The following is a 21,030-nucleotide window of genomic DNA, read 5'->3' on the forward strand; positions in this document are numbered from 1 at the left end:
AGGTTTATTTACCTTAAAATACCAAAACTGAATCAATAATTCACTCTAAAATACCAAAACTATGGATTGTATTTCAGTTATAGCCAAACCTAATTTAAATATGTCAATTGTCATGTCAACCAATTGCTTAGTTGACAGTGACATGGACGACATGGTGTCAAAAATCAGGTTCGATTGAAAAATCGCTAAAAAAACAGAACATATAAGATTTGCCTAAATCTAGTGATTTTTAAATACTTGGCTATAACTGACATAAGATGTATAGGTTTGGCAATTTTTATTGATTAAACCTAAAAAATATATTAATTAAATTTCGGAATAGATTCTGGGAAAAAATTGTTACTGATGTTTGAATATTTTAATTTTACATTTTTTTTATCAATTTAATTAAAAAAATTAAATTAATTATATACCTATCATTTTATTAAATGAAATAAATTAATATTATTTTTAAAAAAAATATTTATGAGTTTTATATTTTTTTAAATGATTTGATTTATTTGTATTTGATTTTGTTTGATTTACTTTTTGGTCTGATTATGTTTGGGTTAGTGATATAAAATGTGTCATATCAATTAATTTTGTTGAGTTGACAGTGACATGGATAACATGTACGCACAAAATCCAGTTCGATTTAAAAATGGTTGAAAAAGAAAAGCAACATATAAGATTTGGCTATAACTTATGGTTTTTAAAGATTTAGTTAAAACTGACACAAGACGTATAGATTTGACATTTTTTTTGGTAATTAACCCTTTTAAGAATAATATATTTTAGTAAAGAGACTTTTATTTAAATAGTTAATAAAACTAAAATAGCTATCAGTTATATTAAAAAAGCTCTAAAATTGAATTATTTTTTCAACAACAGTTGTCAGATGTTTAAAAAGCTACAGGTATATTTAAAAAAAAAATTATCATTCACTTAAATGAAGCTTTTTGAAAATTAAATTAAAAGTTAAAAGTTTCATCGAAACTCTAAACCAAACGCTCCCTAAATTATGTTTCTAAAACTCAGTAATGCACATATCTTTTCGAGAAAAAGATCAATCCGGCCCTCAAACTTGTATTACGGGATTAAATAATTTATTTTAATTTTTTAATTAATTAAATCCCTAAACTTATGTCTTAGAATTTAATAAATCATCTTTACCTTTTTTTTAGTTATTTTGGATATTTGGACCTGAATTTTGAAATCAAATAAATCATTCGTTTGAGATATAGAGATCAGAGGGTATTTGACCTAATTTGACATCTAATCGACTAAAATAGTTAAAAGTGGCTTATCAAACTTCAAAACACAAATTTTAAAATTTAATTGACTAAAAAAATAAAAGAATAATTTATTTAATTTCAAGAGACAAATTGAAGGGCCTGATTGACTGTTTGCTCTAATCTTTTCTCGAAAACCTTTTTTTCTCTGGACAATCTTTAGAAGACAAAAAAATGGTTTCAGCAGCGGCAACACTCTCATCACTCCATAATATCCAACACCTCATCTTCTCCACAAAACCCTCTCTTCTTAAACCCATTGCTTCACTACCTCGCATCATTTGCTCTTCGTCTTCTCAGGAATTCAACATCTCATTCGCCCCTCCAAAACCCAAACCAAAGCAACAAACCCAGTTCGATTTCTCCAACCAAGAAGGTCAGCTCTTCATTCCCTGGATTGTTCGCGGCGAAGACGGCAATCTCAAGCTCCAATCTCACCCACCCGCCCGCTTACTTCACGCTCTTGCTGATGCTAAAACTCAGAATCCCAAGAAGAAGATTAAGAAGAAGAGTGTTGGTGTAAAAAAAGATGATGCTCCCATTGCTAAGGCTCAAATTTCTGCTGGGCCCGAGAGGACTTATTCGAAAGCTGCCCGTAGATTTTACAATGAGAATTTTAGAGAGCAGCCGCAGCGGCTGAGTAAGGTTCTTGCAGCTTCTGGAGGTACATTTATTCCAAATAGATTCTTTGTATTAATTTGTGACTATGGTTTGTTAGTATATATGTTTTAAGTGAGTTAAACATGAAATTTCAGTGGCATCAAGAAGGAACTGTGAGGAGCTTATTTTCGAAGGAAAAGTTACTGTTAATGGTTCTGTGTGCAACACTCCTCAGGTAATACTTCTTTGTTAATCCATGCTAAATTTGGTATTCTTAAAGGCTTAACTCATTATTAGGTTCTTAAACTATACGTCTTTCAATTAACCCCGGTCCTGAACTCCGGAAAAATGTGTCTTCGAGTATTTCTATAGATCTCAGTTAGAAATTCCCGTTACTTATGTGGCATTTTTTTACCAAGTAACTTGTCATTCTTGGAGCGTGAATTGCACACTCTTAACGGAAGGAGTTAAAACAGAAAGACCTAATGACACGTTTTTTTTATAAATTCAGGGACTGGTTAATCAAAAGACATATAGTTTAAGGACCTTAATGGGTTAAGCCTTCCTCAAAAGCAAATTAGAGTAAAAACTTTAGTGCTTTTGAATACTTGTAGACACGAGTTGATCCCGGAAGAGATGTCATTTATGTTGATGGAAATCGCCTTCCTAGAAGACTGCCTCCGAAGGTGTATTTTGCACTTAATAAGCCAAAAGGGTGAGTAGCTATTACTTTGCCTTTAGCTTATGTATAGTTACTTTTAGTGAATTGCTTCAGCCTTTTTGTTTGTTATTTTGAGTTAATATGATCTTATTAAAATAGGTACATTTGTTCTTCTGGGGAGAAAGAGTCCAAGTCTGTGATAAGCCTATTTGATAGCTATTTCAAGAGTTGGGTATGTTAAGATTCCAACTTTAGATACCCTGTGTTAAATTTGTTATATAATTTGGAAAACCGTAAAGTATGAGTTTGAGAAACTTGCATTTGGGTGTGTATGCTTAATGCTATTATTGCTGTATTAGTTGTCTAACTCAAGAAGTGGTGACAAGTAGTTGGCATTTATTACAGGATAAAATAAATTCTGGACGGCCTAAACCTCGACTTTTTACTGTTGGACGTCTCGATGTTGCCACAACTGGGTTAATTATCGTGACCAATGACGGTACCAAGTTCGCAATGTCAGAATATTTACATGCAAGTTTTATACATTAGAACTTTATTGAACTCATTAAAGCTAGTGCTTTTTATTTTTAGGAGATTTTGCTCAAGCACTTGCACATCCTTCATTTAACTTGTCAAAAGAGTAAGGCTCGCTCATCTTTCTTATCAATTAATGGTCATTAGGTCCGACTGCTAAAAGAAAATGATGCAAACATTTTAAATTTTTCTCGTAAAGCTGTGCAAAATGAGGGTTATGATTTACTGGGATATGGTTCGGATTTTGAAATACAATGATGTAAGGAGATCCTCATAATATGTGAATCAAATGTAGATATATTGCAACCATAGAGGGTGTAGTAAACAAGCGGCATTTAATAGCCATCAGTGAAGGAACTACTATCGAAGGAGTCCATTGCACTCCGGATTCTGTAGAGCTGCTACCTTCACAGCCAGATATGTCAAGACCTCGTCTTCGCATAGTGGTATATTTATATCTTTTATGTAATGGAATTACTTATTTTCCCTTATTCTGTAATGTTTGTAGCACTCTTCTCTTTGCTGAGTCAAGTTCTGTTAGTGCAGAACTAGCCAAGCTTATCTGTTTGAACAATTGTGGCAGGTTCATGAAGGGAGAAACCATGAAGTTCGAGAACTTGTGAAGAATGCTGGACTGGAGGTATCAATGAGATCATTGTCAAATCTTAGAAACTTATTTTTAAATTACTTGCCTTCAGGTTTAGTATTCTAGGTTGATCATGTCTTCATTGAAGAATAGGACCGCTATTATGACGCTACAATTTCTTTTAATTGCTCGAGTTTTGGCGTAGGCATATAGAATCGAAGTCTTCCTAGACTTTCAATAAAACACTTGTTTTTCACAATGACCAATGTCAGCCAAATTTTCTTTCTTAATAAATGTTTAAATTTCAACATTTATAATGTTAATGATGATGGCAGCTAAATGTTTGTGTAGTACTTCTATCTTTGGCATTATCATTGAATTTGGTCATTTTATCAATACATTATGTGTTCTCCTTTCAGGTTTACGCATTAAAGCGTGTAAGAATTGGCGGATATAGGCTTCCTTCAGATCTTGGGTAATGTATCTGATATTTCTTTTACTTAATTCCGTTTAATAACTGTTTTCTGCATCACTTTCTATGAAATTCTCATTCTAGATGAAACTATGTAAAACCTAAAAATAAAAGAAGTGGACTGTCAGAAATTTTATCTGCATCAGTAGCTTTTATTATTTGTTTTTCACCGAAGCACGGCAAGTCAAAGGCGACTCCTTAAACACAAGAACATAGTCCCCTTAGTTTGCTGATAAAGAGGATTAGAAGAAGCCAATGTTTGAGCCATTTTATGATTGGACCAAGTAGATGCAAAATAGTCCAGTTTCTCGGTTCAGTTTGATTTAGGGAGTAAAAAGTATTAGTTTAATGTTGGTGCAAACTGCAAACCAAACTCAACAAATCAAACCGAACTGAAAAATAAACTAAACCAACTGGTCAACTATGTTCTCTGGAGTTATAGAATTAGAAACTACCAAGATGTTAAAGCAGTTTCAATTATCTCTCTTTGCATATTCTACTCGAATCCTAAACTGTTATGTTAATTTCAGGATTGGGAAGCATGTTGAACTAAAAAAAAGTGAATTGAAGGCATTGGGTTGGAAGAATTGAAAGTATTGCTCCTCTACTGCCATATTATGAGTTTTCTTCCTGATTGTGAATTCAAGGTTTCAGATTGAATTTTGCCCGTGCCCTATGGTTTACAGTTGAAACGTCTCCTGGTAATATCTTTCAAGGTACGCCACTGCCAGTAATAGTAGGAATGCTATATGACCAGAAGGTAAATACAAGATGGGAGTCCGTTAATTAAATTTGGAAATCATCTATGTTATGAGGAATGTATATTATTGACATACGTTTTGAAATGTAAATGTGTTCTTACTGAGAATGTGTAACTTTTTTTTTTGGGGTAAGAAAACATCTCATCTATTAACATTGGTTTTAGAACCTTAGAGGACAAGGTTGATCTTTGCACAACCCAAGAATCATAAAAGTGGAGTAATACAGAGAAGATTAGCATTGCCTCTCCACGTTGATAACACACATAAATTGAGAAATGCTAAGCATTAGTTTCAAGTCAAATAGCAGTGAGCAAGTAAAGCATGAATATAAATGAATGATTTACAGGGAACACTACGTTTACATTTTAACTATTGTCATCTCTCTTCTCATAAACAGAGCAAACCCACACCATACAAAGAAAGACCACACACTATGTGAAACGACATTGAGAAAGAAATACTGATACCCTTGCATCTACGACTACCGTAAAATTCTCATTCACATGTATATAACGTGCTACGCATTGGACTTTCACTAAAGAGCTTCTGCATCTGAGCGTCAGCTGACCTTGAAAACTGAGTCACTTATAAGTTTATGCAAAATCTCGAACTTTTTTGCACAACAAATCACTCTGCAAACAGAAAGGCTAACGAGATAAGATCTCAGACACTCGATCGTGTGCATCTGGAGGAATTTCCCTTCCGGGAACCTGGACCTTTAGAAGATTATTATACCTGTACGAATGATGTACTATGTTAAAAAATACAGCTAAATATTGAATTCTGACTAAAGTCGACAAATATGTCATAAGCAACTCACTCGGTGGCTGTAAGCAAATCTTCGTGCTCGGTGATGAAAGCAAGCAAGGCCTGCAAAACCACAAAGAGAAGTAAAAATCTTAGTATTTGCAGATAAATATTATGATATAAGCCGTAATTCTGTTGACTTGCCTCGAATGGCATGTTTAACAGTTCATAATACGTGCGGACATGATCTAATCTCTGCTGTACAGCTTCACTATCAATGGATGGAATAGCTGCAAGGGCCTGCAACAATTTCAGGTTCAACAACAAACAGTCAATTCACTATGCAGTTTCGACAGGCATATAATATTCAGACCCACAATCATGAGAAATTCAAGGGAGGGAACTAAGTGGCATATAATGAACCGCATAGGTTTAAATTTTTTACCTGTTCCAGTGCAATTGAATTTCGACATATCTGCTGAACCCCAAATAGATTAATCGATTTCATGTCAGCCAATGCCTGATTCAAGACATTGTTTCCAACTTAAGTCCAAAAACAGAACAGCTTTTGCTACGTAGAAATGAGCTAAAACTCCGACAAGGAAAAATTAGATGCTCATAAACATCAGAGTCGAGCAAAATCTTTATGCAGACAACAAATTCAAACCTTGATTGACGCAATTGCAGCAATACCACAAATTCCGCCAAATATGTAATTCCTCTTGATGGGTGCAACAAAAGGTGCCATTTCCTCATCCCTGCGTGTTATCTGAGAGTGCAGAAAAGTGAATAATAACATGATGAAGGTTATCATATAAATTTACTTCAATCAGAATCCAAAGATAAGTAATACTAATACCTTGCAATTTCACAAGAACTAATAAATTAGTTAACTACAGTTAACTTATAATAACATTTCTAAAATATCCTTATAATTTTTTTAAAGCGAATCATTATAGATTAATGGTTTACAAAAACCAAATTCACTATATTAATTATACACTTATTTATAACTCATTTGAAGTATATTTTCATATGATAAGACTAAGGGTATTTTGATAATTGTGTCGAGAAATATTAAAAAGAGCAACTTTTTCTATCCTAATAGGAAACAAAAAATTATAACTTTTCTATCTTTATGAGATAGAGGGAGTAAGAGTTTAGCAAGCCTTATCAAAGATAATTTGTCACATGCCCTGTGCTAAGTTTGTAGACATCCCTCAAGTCTCTTAACAAGGAATAACATTTGCCGTTTCATCGAGAAATCAGACGACGCCGAAAGATAATTAAATATCCATTAAAGAGGTAGTACTTTCAAATAAGGTTCTCATAGATAGAAATAACCTATGCAAGAAAGAATTCGATCGATGTTCACAATAAAATTACTGTTTAGATGAAGATAGCAACCTGTGCAGTGAGTGAAATAATGAAGTCATCCGGCTCTTCAGCATCTTCGTCCTCCAAGTACTCCCTGTTTGTCATTTCCTATTTGAAGATTTTTCAAATGAAAAATTAACGTGAAAGATCTCACGCTGAATTAGAACAAAGAATCCATCATGCAAATGTTCTCAAACCTGCATATGGAAAATAGTCTCCAGCTGCATCTCCACTCGTAACACCTTTAGGCAGTCGATTGCCAGTTTTCTGTAGTCATCAGCAAAGGATGGCAGAGTCTTGCCATTTACCTCTTGATTTGATATCCTTGAAGTTGTTTGGGCAAGCCTGCATGGTATGAAAAATGTTTCTTTCATGTAAATTATCACAAATAATTTCATACGAAAAATAATCCAATAACTTAATTTATGCTTCAGCAAGCAATAATAACAGGCAAACAAAACGGAAGCTCGGATCATCTCACAAGCTCAAAGGGGTAAAACTGCAATCCCCCAAAAGAAATTAGCACCGCAAATCATATGCAATTGAAAAATAGAAGATATGACATTTTCTCAAGCAGGGTTACCTTTCCAGTTGTTCACATCTAAGTTTATAAAAATAAATACCGCGCGTACTATAAAGTTCAAGATTTTACCTTTCAATTGAATCTGCAACATACTCCAGTGAATCACTAAGAGATGCCAACAAAATCAGTTTGTTGTCATCACGAATCAGATTCTCCTGCAAATGAGTAGGGCCCAAACGAGAGAGAGTAAAAAATAGTGCATATTTCTGGTACACGTGGATAAAATCCCAACACTAATGGACTATCATTAATCGAGTTAGTACAGAAAGCTAGCAGATACTGTCCCAGACTCGAAAGGTTAATACTAAAAGGAAAAAAAAAGCATTGTTAAAAAACCTATGAAGCAGCTGAAATTTAATGAAAGATTATATTACCTGCTTGATAGGCCGTAAATTTAAAAACAACTCGCCCAGTTCTGATTCAATCTCAGTACACTCAGCAGCTGAGACATCATTCACCATATTCGACTTGCCAAGTGGATTTGGTAAGCACGAGCTTGCTGGATCAAGTCGCATCAATTTCTCGATATCATGCCTCCCAATCAACATGTAACTCTGCTTCTCAAGAACTGCCTGAAAAATGAATCAGAAAAGATTAACATTTAGCAAAGCTTTAACAAAGGGCATTTCATGTCAGCAGCTCTTCCAGTGACTTATACTGCAAAACACGTTACCATTTTCTCATACACAACATCCGCCAACATTATGACTTGGTTTATATGCAACTCAATACAATGTAATATAATTTGTGTGTTATCTACTAGTACTGCAGTTAATTTTGTTTTGACTGTATGTTATACATACAGAGAATGATGCTAACCATGCTCATAGCCAAGATAATAATTAGCACTCTCAAATTAATGCTGTGTACAAAGAGAGATATATACAAAATCTTTCTTGTCAACACAGCTCAAATTTGGCTTTCTTGTTAAATGAACTGAAGTCGAGCATAGAACTTCCTCAAATTCATTTGTAAGTGAAATCATTAGCAATATTATTTTGTTAACGATAAAAAGGAAAATAGACAACAAAAAAGGTCCAACTGTACATTTAAGTTTTGAGTTTATAAGGAACAAATAATTAGAATTGTACAGGTTACTTTTAATACCAATTAAAATTTCTCAAGCTTGCTTTCATGCTATAATAACCCTAACCTTATTTTATATTTGATGTGAGCATTCCGTAATGATTAAAAGAAATATTCAGCAAACAAAACAATTAACTGACATTGACAAATACAAAGTAATCTGCACAATTAATATACTTTCATGATGCAAGAGTAGTCTACCAGCAGCACCCATAGTGATCCCAACAAAAAGGATGGGAAAAGTTGGATATTCTTACCTCCATATATGATGTTCGACACCTTTCATATGTTCGCTCAAGAAAGGTCTGCACATACTTCACAAGATCGCCAGAAAATTTTGGCATTGCTTGAGCCCAACCAAGCACCTGGAGTAAACGACAATTACAGTTAAAATATTTCTTTCTTTCTTATTTTATATGAAAAGTTAGCTATTTCAAGTCTGCATAATTATGTGAACTAAAAGAAACTGAAAATTGTTTTGAAATAATTTAAAATGATTTATCTTGCCAATCTGAACCATATGCTATCAAAAGGGTAGCTAGCTGACAATAGCACTTGCCTCTTTTGCTAAGAAATCTATAGCCAAAAGTCCCTGTAATACAGGTCGACCCTTGTCAATTGATGGGGTGTAAGTACCAGTGGTGTGTGCCCTTGGACGAAAGGCAGCTGGACCTGTAGTATTGCTTCACAAAGTTAAACATAAAGAGCCAAATAAAAAAATGCATACTAGAAAAGCTTAAGCACTGCAAATCTGGACACAAATTCAGGCTACATTCAATGATTTAAATGATTTCCAGAATGCTAACACAACATCCGAATCCCGCATACTTCTTCTCCAAAGCAGTAAAGTTTACAATACTTTTCAGATGTTTACATGCTTCCATATTCCAGCTATCCTAGCATAACAAATAAAAAGAGAAATGGATATAACAAGCATGTTGAACCCTTGCCAAGACAGCATACAGAAACCATAAACCTTTTCTTGGTGCTGATTGTCTAAGCATTACTAGGTTCAATCTTGTTGGTAGTCTACATACTTGTCTGTCAGTGTCATGCATGTTTCTACTTTTCATATATCCTAGTCTTACTTCTACAGCTGTACAGCAGCACCCAGTTTAATGGACAGTTCTACAATATATGGCCACTTAAAAGGTAACTTCAATATCTACAGAGCTACTCATGGTGATATTAACTAATGCATACTTAAGACAAGAATTAGTTGAATCAGATGCTGAAAATCATTTCTTTGCAATGTGCATCAGGAGGAAAAAGCTTGACATGTGATTAATAGCAAACAAATAAATCCATAAAAAAGCAAGCATAGATATAGAACTTTCTTGATATAGCTTGCTGAACCCCCTTTCGATAGTCCACAAACATTGTTGGCAAGAAATGGTCCTTTACAAAGTTCTCCACAAATGACAGTAATCCATCATTCCTGCAATTTATAAGTTGAAAACATAAGCCCTCAATAAGATTCTATTGTTTTCTACAAGAGAATGGGAAAGAGTACGCCAACAAAGGAAATAATCAATTAAATAACACATCAACAGTTATGAACATACAAGTAATAAATGTAACTAAACTCTAATAATATGGCCAAATTGTAAAACAAAATGGTTGAAATTTAAAAATTAGTAAAAATACCCTAAGGTTTATTTTAACACACTTTGATTCATGCTGTTAAAAAAAATTATAGAACTTAGTCCTCGTATTGTATGACTTAGAAGTGGACAATTTGAGGGATGGCCACATGATTTAACAATTTAAGAAAAAATAAATCCTTTTGAGTTGAAAATCTTGAGAGACTAACATATTATTCAGTCTAAATCTCAGGGATTGAACAGTTACGAAAAGTACAGATACCATAAAGCAATAAACAGTGAATCAGGAAATCCCCTCCAAGTAAGACTTCCATGGCCCATGAACCAAAATGAGGATCCCAAATCAATAATTAAAACGCATTAACAAATCTTAGAAACTAAAATTATTCTGAAACAGCATAGCCAAAAACATTTTTGAGGCCAAAGCACAAGGGAGATTTAGAAGGTTTTCTTCGTATAAACGTTGAAAGAATTAAAAATGAGGGAAAAGAAAAATTACAAAATTAAAAACAATCACAATGAACATATGCCTAAGTAATTTCACTTTTGAAAGGTGCATATAAAGTAATTACTGTGCTAATGAGTGGTATAATGATCGCAGTGCTAAAGACTGGAAACCTTCATGATTAAGTAACATTCGCTTTTAGTAGAATCGTCCAAAAGTTAATACAACATAAATGAACATTAACTATAGAAACTCACCAATTGCTCTGAGCTAACACAAATTTTCTTAGGGATCATTACCATAGCAACCAACAACCAAGAAGAAATTTGATGTTATGAACATAACACACAGTGGTACTTACAGACAAACAAGTGTAGACTGCAAAGCAATTCAAAATTATGCTTGAGCTACATAAACCAATGGACATGCAAATTCAAGGGGGGAGAAGAAGCCTTGGCTAAGTTGAGCTCCTACTTGTTATATTAACATGTATTTAGTCCCGTGTTCTGTGATCCAGCAGATGGAACTTCGCACTGCTGCTAGACAATTACTTTCTTGGTCATAAGAGTTCTACATATAATGTAAAATTTAGCATCTATGGAAGTATGATAGATACAAACCACTGCTTCAGCTAAAAGTACTACAATCTAGCCTAAAAGAACTTGCACATGGATCAGTTTAGACACTTGCATTCATTCAAAGAAATACAAATCAATTTAAATCACCCACATGCTCAAGTTTCGCCTTATCCTTTAAAGGAATATATTTACTTCTTTAAGAATAGAACTACCTTAGCTATAAGAGAGATGAGTTAGCTTATTAAATATATTTCTGCATATATCCATTCCAAATTGGTAGGCCGTTTAAGACAAGTACAAGTTTTACGAAATTTTGTTTCACTTTAGCCACATTTATTTTCTTTTGAACGTGCTATACTATAATTATTGAGGGCATAAATAATATTTAATCATTTAGGTACTATTCGCCTATAATTTAGGAGGAGGATGGGGGGGGATACACTTCAAATAGTGTTTATCAATTTAGGACGGATGGAGTAGATTGTATCATGGAAGGGGACTTGCACAAATCACAAGTTCAGACAGACTATAGTAGCTGAAAGTGAAAGTCATTAACACTCCATTTTACTTCTTTGCACGTTGTCACAAATCTTTTACCCTCCCTGTGTTCCATATTAAGCTACTTGAAAGAATCGAAAGGACCATTATGGTTTCTGAGCTTACCCAAGTTGTGAATACTTTTTTGGCAGCATCGAAGCGACTTTATCTGTAAACTGCAAAGAAAATCAATTTAGAAATGGCCAAGAAAGAAAGCCCTCAACTGGTAATGCATTTAAAATCGAGAAACTAATTTCAAACCTGAAGGACAGGCCGGTATACTGACGCTGCAAGATATATGCCTTGTTCAGGTAAAACAGCAGCAGACCCATAACCTTCTTGCAACACATTTGGGCCCTTCCTTGTCCATCCTTGACGAATGAGATCAACGCCTAAATAGCAAATGATGGAGGCAACCATAGATGAAAATCCAGCCAGAAGGCATGTCAGTAAGGACGGAATCCAAAACTTAAGTAACAAAATTAAACGGTGGAAAATCACCATAACAAAGACTGCTGCCTGATTAAATTGTCCGAAGAATTAATCATCTCCAGTTGGAGCTTATTCCTATTCTATATTGCCTCTTTAGTATGGGTTTCTTTACAGAAGTGCAACAGAAGGATCATCTACGGAGTCAATACTACCACCTCTCGACTACTTTTTAAAAGCTACTTTAAATTAGACAAAACCGCTAGTATGTTAGGCTTCGAGTTATAATCTTTTATCAATCACTAATTATTACCAAACAAAGGAATCATTTGACTAAAATAACTAATTTAGAACCATCACATTTAGTTTGTGAAACGTATCCCAGTTTCTTTAAAATGGAAAATTAAGAAATTAGGTTGTAAGTATAAGATTCAGCATACCTTGGTTAGGAATAGATATACTGGCATCCGTGAACCGAAAAGCAAAGGTAAGGCCATCTTCTGAACCATCCCTGTCACAAACCAGAATTAGATTGGTATATTAATAGACAAGTAGCATCAGATAATTTAATATCACTATATAATTTTCTCTGTCAAAAAAGATCATAAATTTAAGAAAGAAGAGCATGACTACTGAAGCAAAAAGAAGATGGAAGAACACAAAAAATCCTTAGAATTGTGTAAGAACAAAACTTCTTACTTTTTCTCCTTGGAAGGACCCTTGCTTGCAAGTCTAGCAGTTTGGACTGCAGCGTCAGCAGATGCAGCTTCAGGAGTTGCTCTCAGAATCTCACATATAAGTTGTTGGCATTCACTCTATGACACAAAGTATGGGGGTTGGGGGAATCAGCAAAAACTTAACATGATTCCAGAAAACGAATAGCACATTATTTTATCGATGCACTGATTTCAATATTTTCTTGAAAATTAGATAAATTTTAGGACCCAAAAAGCGACCTGCAAAACTGTCATGGAAAAGCCAATGCTGTAACCTCCAGTAACTTGAGATGCTTCAGAATCAGGGTTCCAATTAGGTTCGATTGACATTGCCCTTGGTGTGTTCATGTCAGAGTTCTGAGCAGATTTCAACTCCAGAAGTTCTCCAACAACGACATGATTCTCTAACCAACAGAAGGGCAAAGAATAAACTTTAATTTCAAAATTCACATACAATGGCAAGTATATAATATCTTACCAAATATTTGAACAACTGTTTCCAAAATTGAATCAAGAAGATCCTTTGCGGCAGCCTGTGCTTTTCCTGCAGGAGCCATGACTGGTGAAACAGGGCTTACTGACAATAAAGTTGCTGCAAGTGATATTCCATTTTGTTGCTTCTGCTTCGGCAACTGGTAACTTGCTAACTGGCCTTTCACGAAATGAAGACCTGTGGCAGCTGCTTGGGAAGCTTGACCAGTGGTGGATCTTGAAGAATTGATATGTTCGGCGTGAGATTTTATCTTGAACGTAATAATGTCATGAATTGTTGGTCGCAATCTTTGGCTGTCAATAAAAATCCAAGAATTTCAGCATACTCTTGAAACAAATATCATGCTGAAGAAAAAACGGAAGGTAATGATGCAGAATCAAATCACATCAGATGTAACACTTGAAAGTTTTTACATGGCTCAGTAACTTTTGAATTTTGAAAGTTGAAAAATTCAGAAGAAACAAATTGATACTTGGATTCAATCTTCTATCCATGTAGATTATGCATATCAACTCTCAACTCAATTATATTATAAGTAAAGTGATTTTCAACTGTATTTGGACACATCAGCTATTTCATCAATACCTGTTATTGACAATTTTTTTCTTGCGGTACAACAAAAAAAGTCTCCAGTTAGAGCTTTGAACAAAAGTTTTATTACTTATGCCAACCTATCTACATACATCATGGAACACTTCAATATTTGTGCCATTACCATTTAAATGACGACTAGTATCACATGCATGAAAATAGTAGTTAATTGAGAATCTTCCGTATTCTATACTTAGACAAGGAATATAACCATGACAGTGTAAGTTTGAGCAGTGATTGGGATATATAGGCCATAGTTTTCCCTTGAAAGAAATTCATAGTTAATCAAGACAGGTTCATTCTTTTTCACTTTGCCCTTTCGTGTTGACAAGGTGGAGGGCATAAAGAAACAATGGAAGCATCATGGTTTCCATTTACAATCATTACATAATCTTTTTTTTGCCTACCATTATTATAGAGACCATTTCTGGTGTTAATAGATAATCACTGAGTAAGTGGTTCGTTACAGGCAGAAATCTGTTACAGTCCATATAGATTTCCCTTCACAGCCATCACCACTAAACAACTGGCAAGCCAAGAAGTCCAGTGTGGTATCGGCCACAGCAATTATAAACTGCCAGGACATTGTGAAAGCATGACAGTGATTTGAAAAAAACATTAATCATGTATAACCCATTCTTATAGGCATATGCAAAAAGATGGCACATTGTAATTGTTCTAAAGAATCTTTCTAGAAAAATACAAGTTTTTTTTTTAGACAAATTAAAAGACATCTAGACAACCAACCATATTATTGCACCAGCAGCAGCAACTTTGCCTAGCATGCAGAGGCACTCAACCAAGGTCTGCAAATACTTCACATGTAGTGGAGCATCACTCTTTTTTAAACCTTCCTGCATTGATGTATAGAATCCAACACTTCATCCCAGTAAGAAGAAGATGCAAAATAAAGGAAGAAAAGAAGCATAAAGGCCATAAAAGTTCTGAGATGTGAGAGAGTTCCATACAATGAATTCATCAGGAGTGGAATTTGAAAGCCAACTAGGTAACTGACGAGCAAGAAGTTTCACATCCTTTGCATTACCATCACCACCATTTACCCTCAATATTGCTCCATGTCCATCCAAGTTTGACTCATCATGAAAATCCAAATTACCATCCTCATCATGGCCATCAAATGATGAACTGAGAAGGAAATACAGACAAAATTCAAAGAGAGAATACCACCACTATATTGAAGCCTCTAGCATATGCATGCTTGCTAGCAAATTTCTAAGGCAGGCAATAATTGCTGGATTTGTGGTAAAAATAAAAACCTCAGTTGAAGAATCAGATTTCAGAAGTCGGTAAACCAACTACTACTATCCACTGAGAATTTTGCAAGAAGAAATGCTTTACTTCCACTAAAATAACCAGTTGAACCCAATTAACTCTGGATTAAGACTTAGTTGAGTTGAATTAAGTAACCAGCAGAAGATGTTACATGTGCCATGAACTACTGCTTGTTATGCACAACTTATTTCAAGCTAAGAGAATTTTTTTACATGGAGAAATTGGTGTTGACTTACTTTTCAATCGGTTTAAGAGTGTCATAATCTGATAACAGGAAAAGCTAGAATCCCAGCTTTCGTGCATCACTGGATTTCAACTTATAATGAACAAATAAAACCTTATCTGTTATCTAATCAATATTTTATTGAAAGGCTACTCTGCCTTTTTATTTACCTTTTATTTAAAAACTACTTTTAAAAACTCTTTTGCCGTACAAATCTCAAAAATAGCAGATCCATTGCAGATTTTTCTCCCATCACATATCCAAATTAGTGTAGCTACGCAAGATAGCTATGGCAAACTGGACCATAATATGGAAGAAAGATGGGTCTTGACTGAATTGTTAGGGTATATATTAGGCTTAATTGCTTTAAAAATCACGAACATTAGAGTCTTTGACAAATTTAATATGGAACTTCTAATTTTTGCAATGTCGGACACCAGCTTCCGAATTTTTGCAATTTGAAACATCAAGCAATTTTCCGTAAAAATGCTGATGTGGACGGCGGATCGGTATATATTCCGGTCACATCAGCAACTTTTTAACAGTAAATTGCTCGGTGTTTCAAATTGCAAATAAATGATAGTTCATGTTTTTAATTGTCAAAACTGAAAGTTCGTGTTAAAATTGCAATGCATGCTAAAGTTTGTGATTTTTAAAGCAATGAAGCCTAAATATTACAATACATCAAGCAAGCATACAAAGCTTCAGGAGTTTAAGCAAATTGAAACAAATCAGTTTCCATTATGAAATATAAAAATGTTGGAAGTATAAAGCAAAGAGCCACGAGATAAAGAGCACAGAAGGATTCTTACCCTCCATCAACAGAACCTGTTCTATATGATCCATCCGCAAATCCATGATTATCACCTTTCATTAATCTAGTTCTTCGAGAAAGTGATTGTGAAGTACTCATTGTGAATGCAACGGCTGTAGTGGTTGGCAGTTCATCGTCTCTTTCATCCATGTTTGAGACAACTGAACTGCAGAAAATAATTAGAGTAAACACAGAAAGAAATTCTTGGTTGAAATTATAGATTGAATTTAAAAACATAAGTTCGGTATATTAAACACACACGGTCTGCTCAACACAGAAATGCCACAAGTTTCATAATTTATGATTACTACTGAACGCTTTTGACAGTTAATTGCACGGTCACATATATGCTAAATAACAAGAATGAGCATAACGCGGAGTAATTTACTACTTACCCAAAAATACAATCCAAAAAAAAAGAAGCGTATCAATGCAGCTTAGACGTCTAGAAAACTGAATAATAGCACAGAGAATTTGGACTAAATTTTTTTAAAATATAAGAGGAAGACATAAAAAAAAAAAAGAGGGGGGGGAGATACCTATATTCTCCTTTGTTGTAAAGATGAAGATGTAAATCCTCCAAAATTTTGTAGAAAAGAATTCCCCGTAACTTTGTAAGCTCAGATCGAACATCTTGAAGGGCACCAACCTAGCACAAACAATTATAATGATTACTACACATGCTTGACAATACAAAAATTTCCCAATTTATCTTCAATTGCATGAAATGCAAGAGTGAAATCCATAAGTTAAAAGGATATAAAAATAACGGAAAGGAAGTTTTCATAATCACTACTTCAGATAGAACCAATGTGCAGAAAACATAATATTTTCGCAGATGCGGAAGACGACTTCAATATCTTCATGGACAGGAAATTATCGCCTAATATTTAAAGTATTAATAGAGTACACATTTTATACTTCCAAAAGCATGTTCAAATATTGACTTGTGTGATACGATGCAATAACTTTTTAACACATAAACCAAACTGTAAAAAATTGGGGTACTAGAAGCTACTTTAACATAGTCAAGACCTGTGTTTTTAAAAAACTTTATTCGTTATAGCTTTTCCAGAAATGTGGTTTAGGAGAAGCCAAAAAAAAAATTTATCTTACCAAACAACTAATTTTGTTTATATTATAAATTTTATAAATCCAAACGTGCCAAGGTGGTTTGAAGAAGTTATGTCAAATTGGGCTTAAGGCTTATAACAAAGCTTGATGGAACAAAACTTCATGTCTTAGAAATTTAACAGGAACCATGAAACATAGTAACTGGTGTTAACAGCTTAAATTTTAGGATTGAATGGTAATATGATATGATCTAGAGATCAAAATTTGGCCAACCCTAATTGATTGATAACACATTTGAGCTTAAGGTAAAATGAGCATGTGCTTATTCACGCTTTAATTCCAATTGCCATTTGCATATGGAGGTGTGTTAGAAATAATAAATTCATTATTAAGAGCTTCATACAACAGCTTAAACTTTTGGTTGAATGGTATTTAATCAAGATGTAACCCTGAACAGCAAAAAAAATATAAAAATAAAATAAAAAAGAAGTAGACAGACTACTTATATGAGATTTATTACATACAGTTTGAAGACCTTCTCGCTCAAGCATCAATGTTGATTGAGCAAGCAGCTGAACAGCTGCGTAAAACTGTTTCTCAGCAATGAGTTTCTCAATACGAGAAGGAACCTGAGTAAGCAAAAAATAAAAAAAATGATAGCTGGATCTACGAAAAGGATATAAAGAAGACAATGAACAATTGTGCTAAAATAAGTACAAAGGGAAAAGTAAAATTTGAGAGGAAAATTAGGAAGACATTATAGTATATCTGCTAAAATCCACATTATAGAAGCTGTAATAAAAATTGGTACAATATTTAGACAAACCTTAGATATGCCCTCAATTTGATCTAATAGTGAGATTATATGCCGCAGAGTAACAGAACGATACCATAACTGATGCAATTGCTTGCTACGGGCACCAAGACGCTTTCTTGCTTCACTCAAATCAACCTTTAGAGTAGATATCTTCGCAGAAGATTCACTGAATAATCGCAAGATCTGAAGATAAAAATTAAGGTGATAATGCAGAATACAGGAAACAATTTTTTGTTTCACACTACAAAGAAAGATAAATGACAAAGCTACATATAAAGATTCATTTAAAAGGTAAAGAAGAAATCAAACATGGCACTTAAGCAGATCAAGACTTCATGTACCAATTAAGAACTCCGTAGGTTATAACTAAATTATAATATCATCACTACACAAAGACGGGGAATGTAGCATGCAGTAGCAATCTAAAAAATAGAACTGGAGAAAAGGAAAATTTAAATTTAAAGCTTCTCAACAATAGAGAAGATTGACATTTTTATTTAAATATGAGCAATTAAATGTCAGTAATTGATGATACGTGTAAAAGGAACAATTGTAAGAATCCAGCTAAGTAGCTAACCTATAAACTATTTTGAAATCAGTAGCTCAAACATCAAACCACATGCGATTTTATGTCATGTTCTATTCTTCTCGAACTAGAAACTCAAAATGATGCTTGAAAAATTAGCTCTTTCAAAGCCCCAACCAAAAGCCTCTCTAACATCATCTAGTGGGTACCATTTCCACTTTAATAATTGGCAAGCATAACTAGGAAACCTATATCAAAAGGATAATTTTAGGAACAGGAAGCACATTATAATGCCATATAGTTTTATAAGAAGAAGTTCAACCTTCAACCCTTGCCCTCACCGCCTAACTTTACATCGTATTCAACTTCCTCCGCATCTATTATCTCGTCATATTGTGGTATTTTTTTAAGAAAAAGTTGTTCAAACGCCTACTTTCTAAAACTACAGTGTGATGATAACAACTTTGATCAGACATCCCCTCAAAACAATCAGCCCCATCAAAGCACCATATTTTAAAAAAAAAATGCAACTTCCGGTGTCCTCTACTCACGAAGAGTAAAACAATTGGACCACGGTTTTCTTGGCTTAGGTTTAATTATGGTGTTTCCTGACAAGCAAAGTACCTCCTTCACTCTATAGAAATCATTAACAGCGAGAAAATAAAAAAGGAAACTGAAAGAGCAACTACAATTCAATGGCCATAACTCATATGAGTCAATATATTCACTTACAGGTTTAATCCATTTGATTAGTTTATGAAAATAAAATTAATCAAGGAGGAAAAAAACTCAGACACCTGTGAATAATTTTGAATTGCTCTATTGAAGCCACCGTGATAAGCATGAACCACTTCATCGACAACCTCCTCAACAACATCGCGCTGCTCCTTCAAAACCTGGGCTTCACCATCCCTATCTTTCGACGTCAAGATATGAACAACATGAGGTAACGAGTCAAACCGTGCAGCAGACCAACTTTCATCTATTCTCGAAAGCTCAGCCCGTAAATACTGCATTTGTCAAAAGAGCACAGAAATAGTAATTAAAACCTAAACAATAAAACTCATAAGAATAGCATTTTTTGTATACATAATTTCATTATTTGAAGTACAATTATATTTGACATTTTATTTGCAGCTGTACTTAAATTTTTAACACAAAAAACATCAAAATTCACTGCTATAAACCAACTTAAAAAATTGAAAAAAATGCCTAAAATCAGTGAATACCTCTTTATCAGGCGGAACTGGCAATCCATCAAACATTTCCATTATTTTTTATTTTTATGGCTCTTCCACTTCAACAACTCATTTCTCTAGCTGCAAAAATAATAAAAAAAAATTAGTTCAGTACTTCTAGGACTGAAATCTGGATCGCGCATTCGGAAAACGATGTCGTTTCAGGTCCGGGGACATTGAAATTTAGCAGTCGATTCCAAATTCAAACAATAAACACAATGATAAATTTTCTAACCTGATTCTGTTTCGAATTCGAATAATTAGCAGCTTGAAATGCTGATTAGATTTGAGATTTAGCTGTAGTGATGAGCTTGATGATTAATTTGAAAGATTATTAAGAGAAGATAATTGTTCTTTTTTATTTTTGCAGAGATGGACAAAGGATTAATTAAATTTTGATATGAAGACTCACATTAAGATTCGAGAAAAATGGAAAATTCAACCGTGACGAAATTTCTAAAATGGAAAATAAAAGTTTTAATTCGGTTTTGAGCCTTTAGTTTATAGCTTATTTAGAATTTAGACCCTTAATAAAGAGAAAATTACAAAACAATTCTAAACACGGGTGATCTTTTCAATAATGCTAACCTTACCCAATCTTTACACCAATGCTAATTTTACAATTACAACTAACAGCTAAGTTGACTAATTTATTACATATCATACGCTTTCTTCCTAATCCATCACGTGGGAGTGGAATATATCAAAAAGAGAAATAAGAAACACATGGACAAGGATTTTCACACTCCAACATTAGTATATGCACTCCACTATGTCTATAGCTGAGCTATATTATCTTTTTCATAAATATATGTATTGCTCTTATGTTCTTTTATCATTTTATTTCTTTCATAATAATATATATGTTTTTTTTTTGATAAATTAAATCTCGTATATTTTAAATATTTTAACAAATAATTAAAACTTGGATAAAAATAAAAAAATAAATATATTTAAATAATTAGATCTTTTAT

The 21,030-nt window shown here is 33.8% G+C and overlaps 2 protein-coding genes and 1 non-coding gene across 5 annotated transcripts; 2 read left to right on the forward strand and 1 right to left on the reverse strand.

Annotated features, from left to right (window-relative positions):
• Window positions 1-1,361: 1,361 nt before the first annotated feature.
• On the forward strand, window positions 1,362-5,081 carry LOC126653845 (putative ribosomal large subunit pseudouridine synthase SVR1, chloroplastic). Of its 2 annotated transcripts, XM_050347818.2 has the most exons (10): window positions 1,363-1,935; window positions 2,027-2,106; window positions 2,486-2,586; window positions 2,692-2,764; window positions 2,938-3,031; window positions 3,124-3,172; window positions 3,362-3,512; window positions 3,650-3,706; window positions 4,072-4,127; window positions 4,655-5,081. In XM_050347818.2, exons 1-10 carry the CDS (start codon window positions 1,446-1,448, stop codon window positions 4,713-4,715), a joined length of 1,212 nt encoding a protein of 403 aa, XP_050203775.1. In that variant the 5' UTR covers window positions 1,363-1,445; the 3' UTR covers window positions 4,716-5,081. The 2 variants fall into 2 exon arrangements, with proteins under 2 accessions (XP_055962252.1, XP_050203775.1); XM_056106277.1 differs by lacking the exon at window positions 4,655-5,081 and having other exon boundaries at window positions 1,362-1,935; window positions 4,072-4,131.
• On the forward strand, window positions 5,072-5,175 carry LOC126654175 (U6 spliceosomal RNA). The gene has a single exon (XR_007632432.1). It is a non-coding gene; the product is annotated as a U6 spliceosomal RNA (small nuclear RNA).
• LOC126653837 (exocyst complex component SEC8) lies at window positions 5,175-20,496 on the reverse strand. Of its 2 annotated transcripts, XM_050347787.2 has the most exons (27): window positions 20,292-20,496; window positions 20,048-20,137; window positions 19,616-19,828; window positions 18,302-18,475; window positions 18,000-18,104; window positions 16,941-17,050; window positions 16,400-16,567; window positions 15,040-15,217; window positions 14,819-14,925; window positions 13,466-13,773; window positions 13,228-13,391; window positions 12,971-13,086; window positions 12,712-12,782; window positions 12,104-12,234; window positions 11,969-12,018; window positions 10,015-10,116; window positions 9,238-9,349; window positions 8,936-9,043; window positions 7,967-8,164; window positions 7,662-7,747; window positions 7,207-7,354; window positions 7,040-7,117; window positions 6,300-6,401; window positions 6,078-6,152; window positions 5,837-5,932; window positions 5,706-5,755; window positions 5,175-5,620 (listed from the first exon to the last, which is right to left on the reverse strand). In XM_050347787.2, exons 2-27 carry the CDS (start codon window positions 20,087-20,089, stop codon window positions 5,533-5,535), a joined length of 3,180 nt encoding a protein of 1,059 aa, XP_050203744.1. In that variant the 5' UTR covers window positions 20,090-20,137; window positions 20,292-20,496; the 3' UTR covers window positions 5,175-5,532. The 2 variants fall into 2 exon arrangements, with proteins under 2 accessions (XP_050203744.1, XP_050203746.1); XM_050347789.2 differs by lacking the exons at window positions 18,302-18,475; window positions 19,616-19,828; window positions 20,048-20,137; window positions 20,292-20,496 and having other exon boundaries at window positions 16,400-16,562.
• Window positions 20,497-21,030: the final 534 nt, after the last annotated feature.

This window comes from Mercurialis annua, linkage group LG6 (assembly GCF_937616625.2).
Source record: "Mercurialis annua linkage group LG6, ddMerAnnu1.2, whole genome shotgun sequence".
NCBI classification, from domain to species: Eukaryota; Viridiplantae; Streptophyta; class Magnoliopsida; order Malpighiales; family Euphorbiaceae; genus Mercurialis; species Mercurialis annua.

Excerpts from the sequence above, each read along its gene's own strand:
- LOC126653845 (XM_050347818.2), top strand. The coding sequence starts at position 1,446 with ATGGTTTCAGCAGCGGCAACACTCTCATCACTCCATAATATCCAACAC. Across the intron at positions 2,107-2,485 it reads CTGTGTGCAACACTCCTCAG|ACACGAGTTGATCCCGGAAG; the intron begins GTAATACTTCTT and ends GAATACTTGTAG. Across the intron at positions 3,513-3,649 it reads GACCTCGTCTTCGCATAGTG|GTTCATGAAGGGAGAAACCA; the intron begins GTATATTTATAT and ends CAATTGTGGCAG.
- LOC126653837 (XM_050347787.2), bottom strand. The coding sequence starts at position 20,089 with ATGGAAATGTTTGATGGATTGCCAGTTCCGCCTGATAAAGAG. Across the intron at positions 9,350-10,014 it reads GTTCAGCAAGCTATATCAAG|TCCAGCTGCCTTTCGTCCAA; the intron begins AAAGTTCTATAT and ends CAATACTACAGG. Across the intron at positions 6,153-6,299 it reads CTGCAATTGCGTCAATCAAG|GCATTGGCTGACATGAAATC; the intron begins GTTTGAATTTGT and ends GTCTTGAATCAG.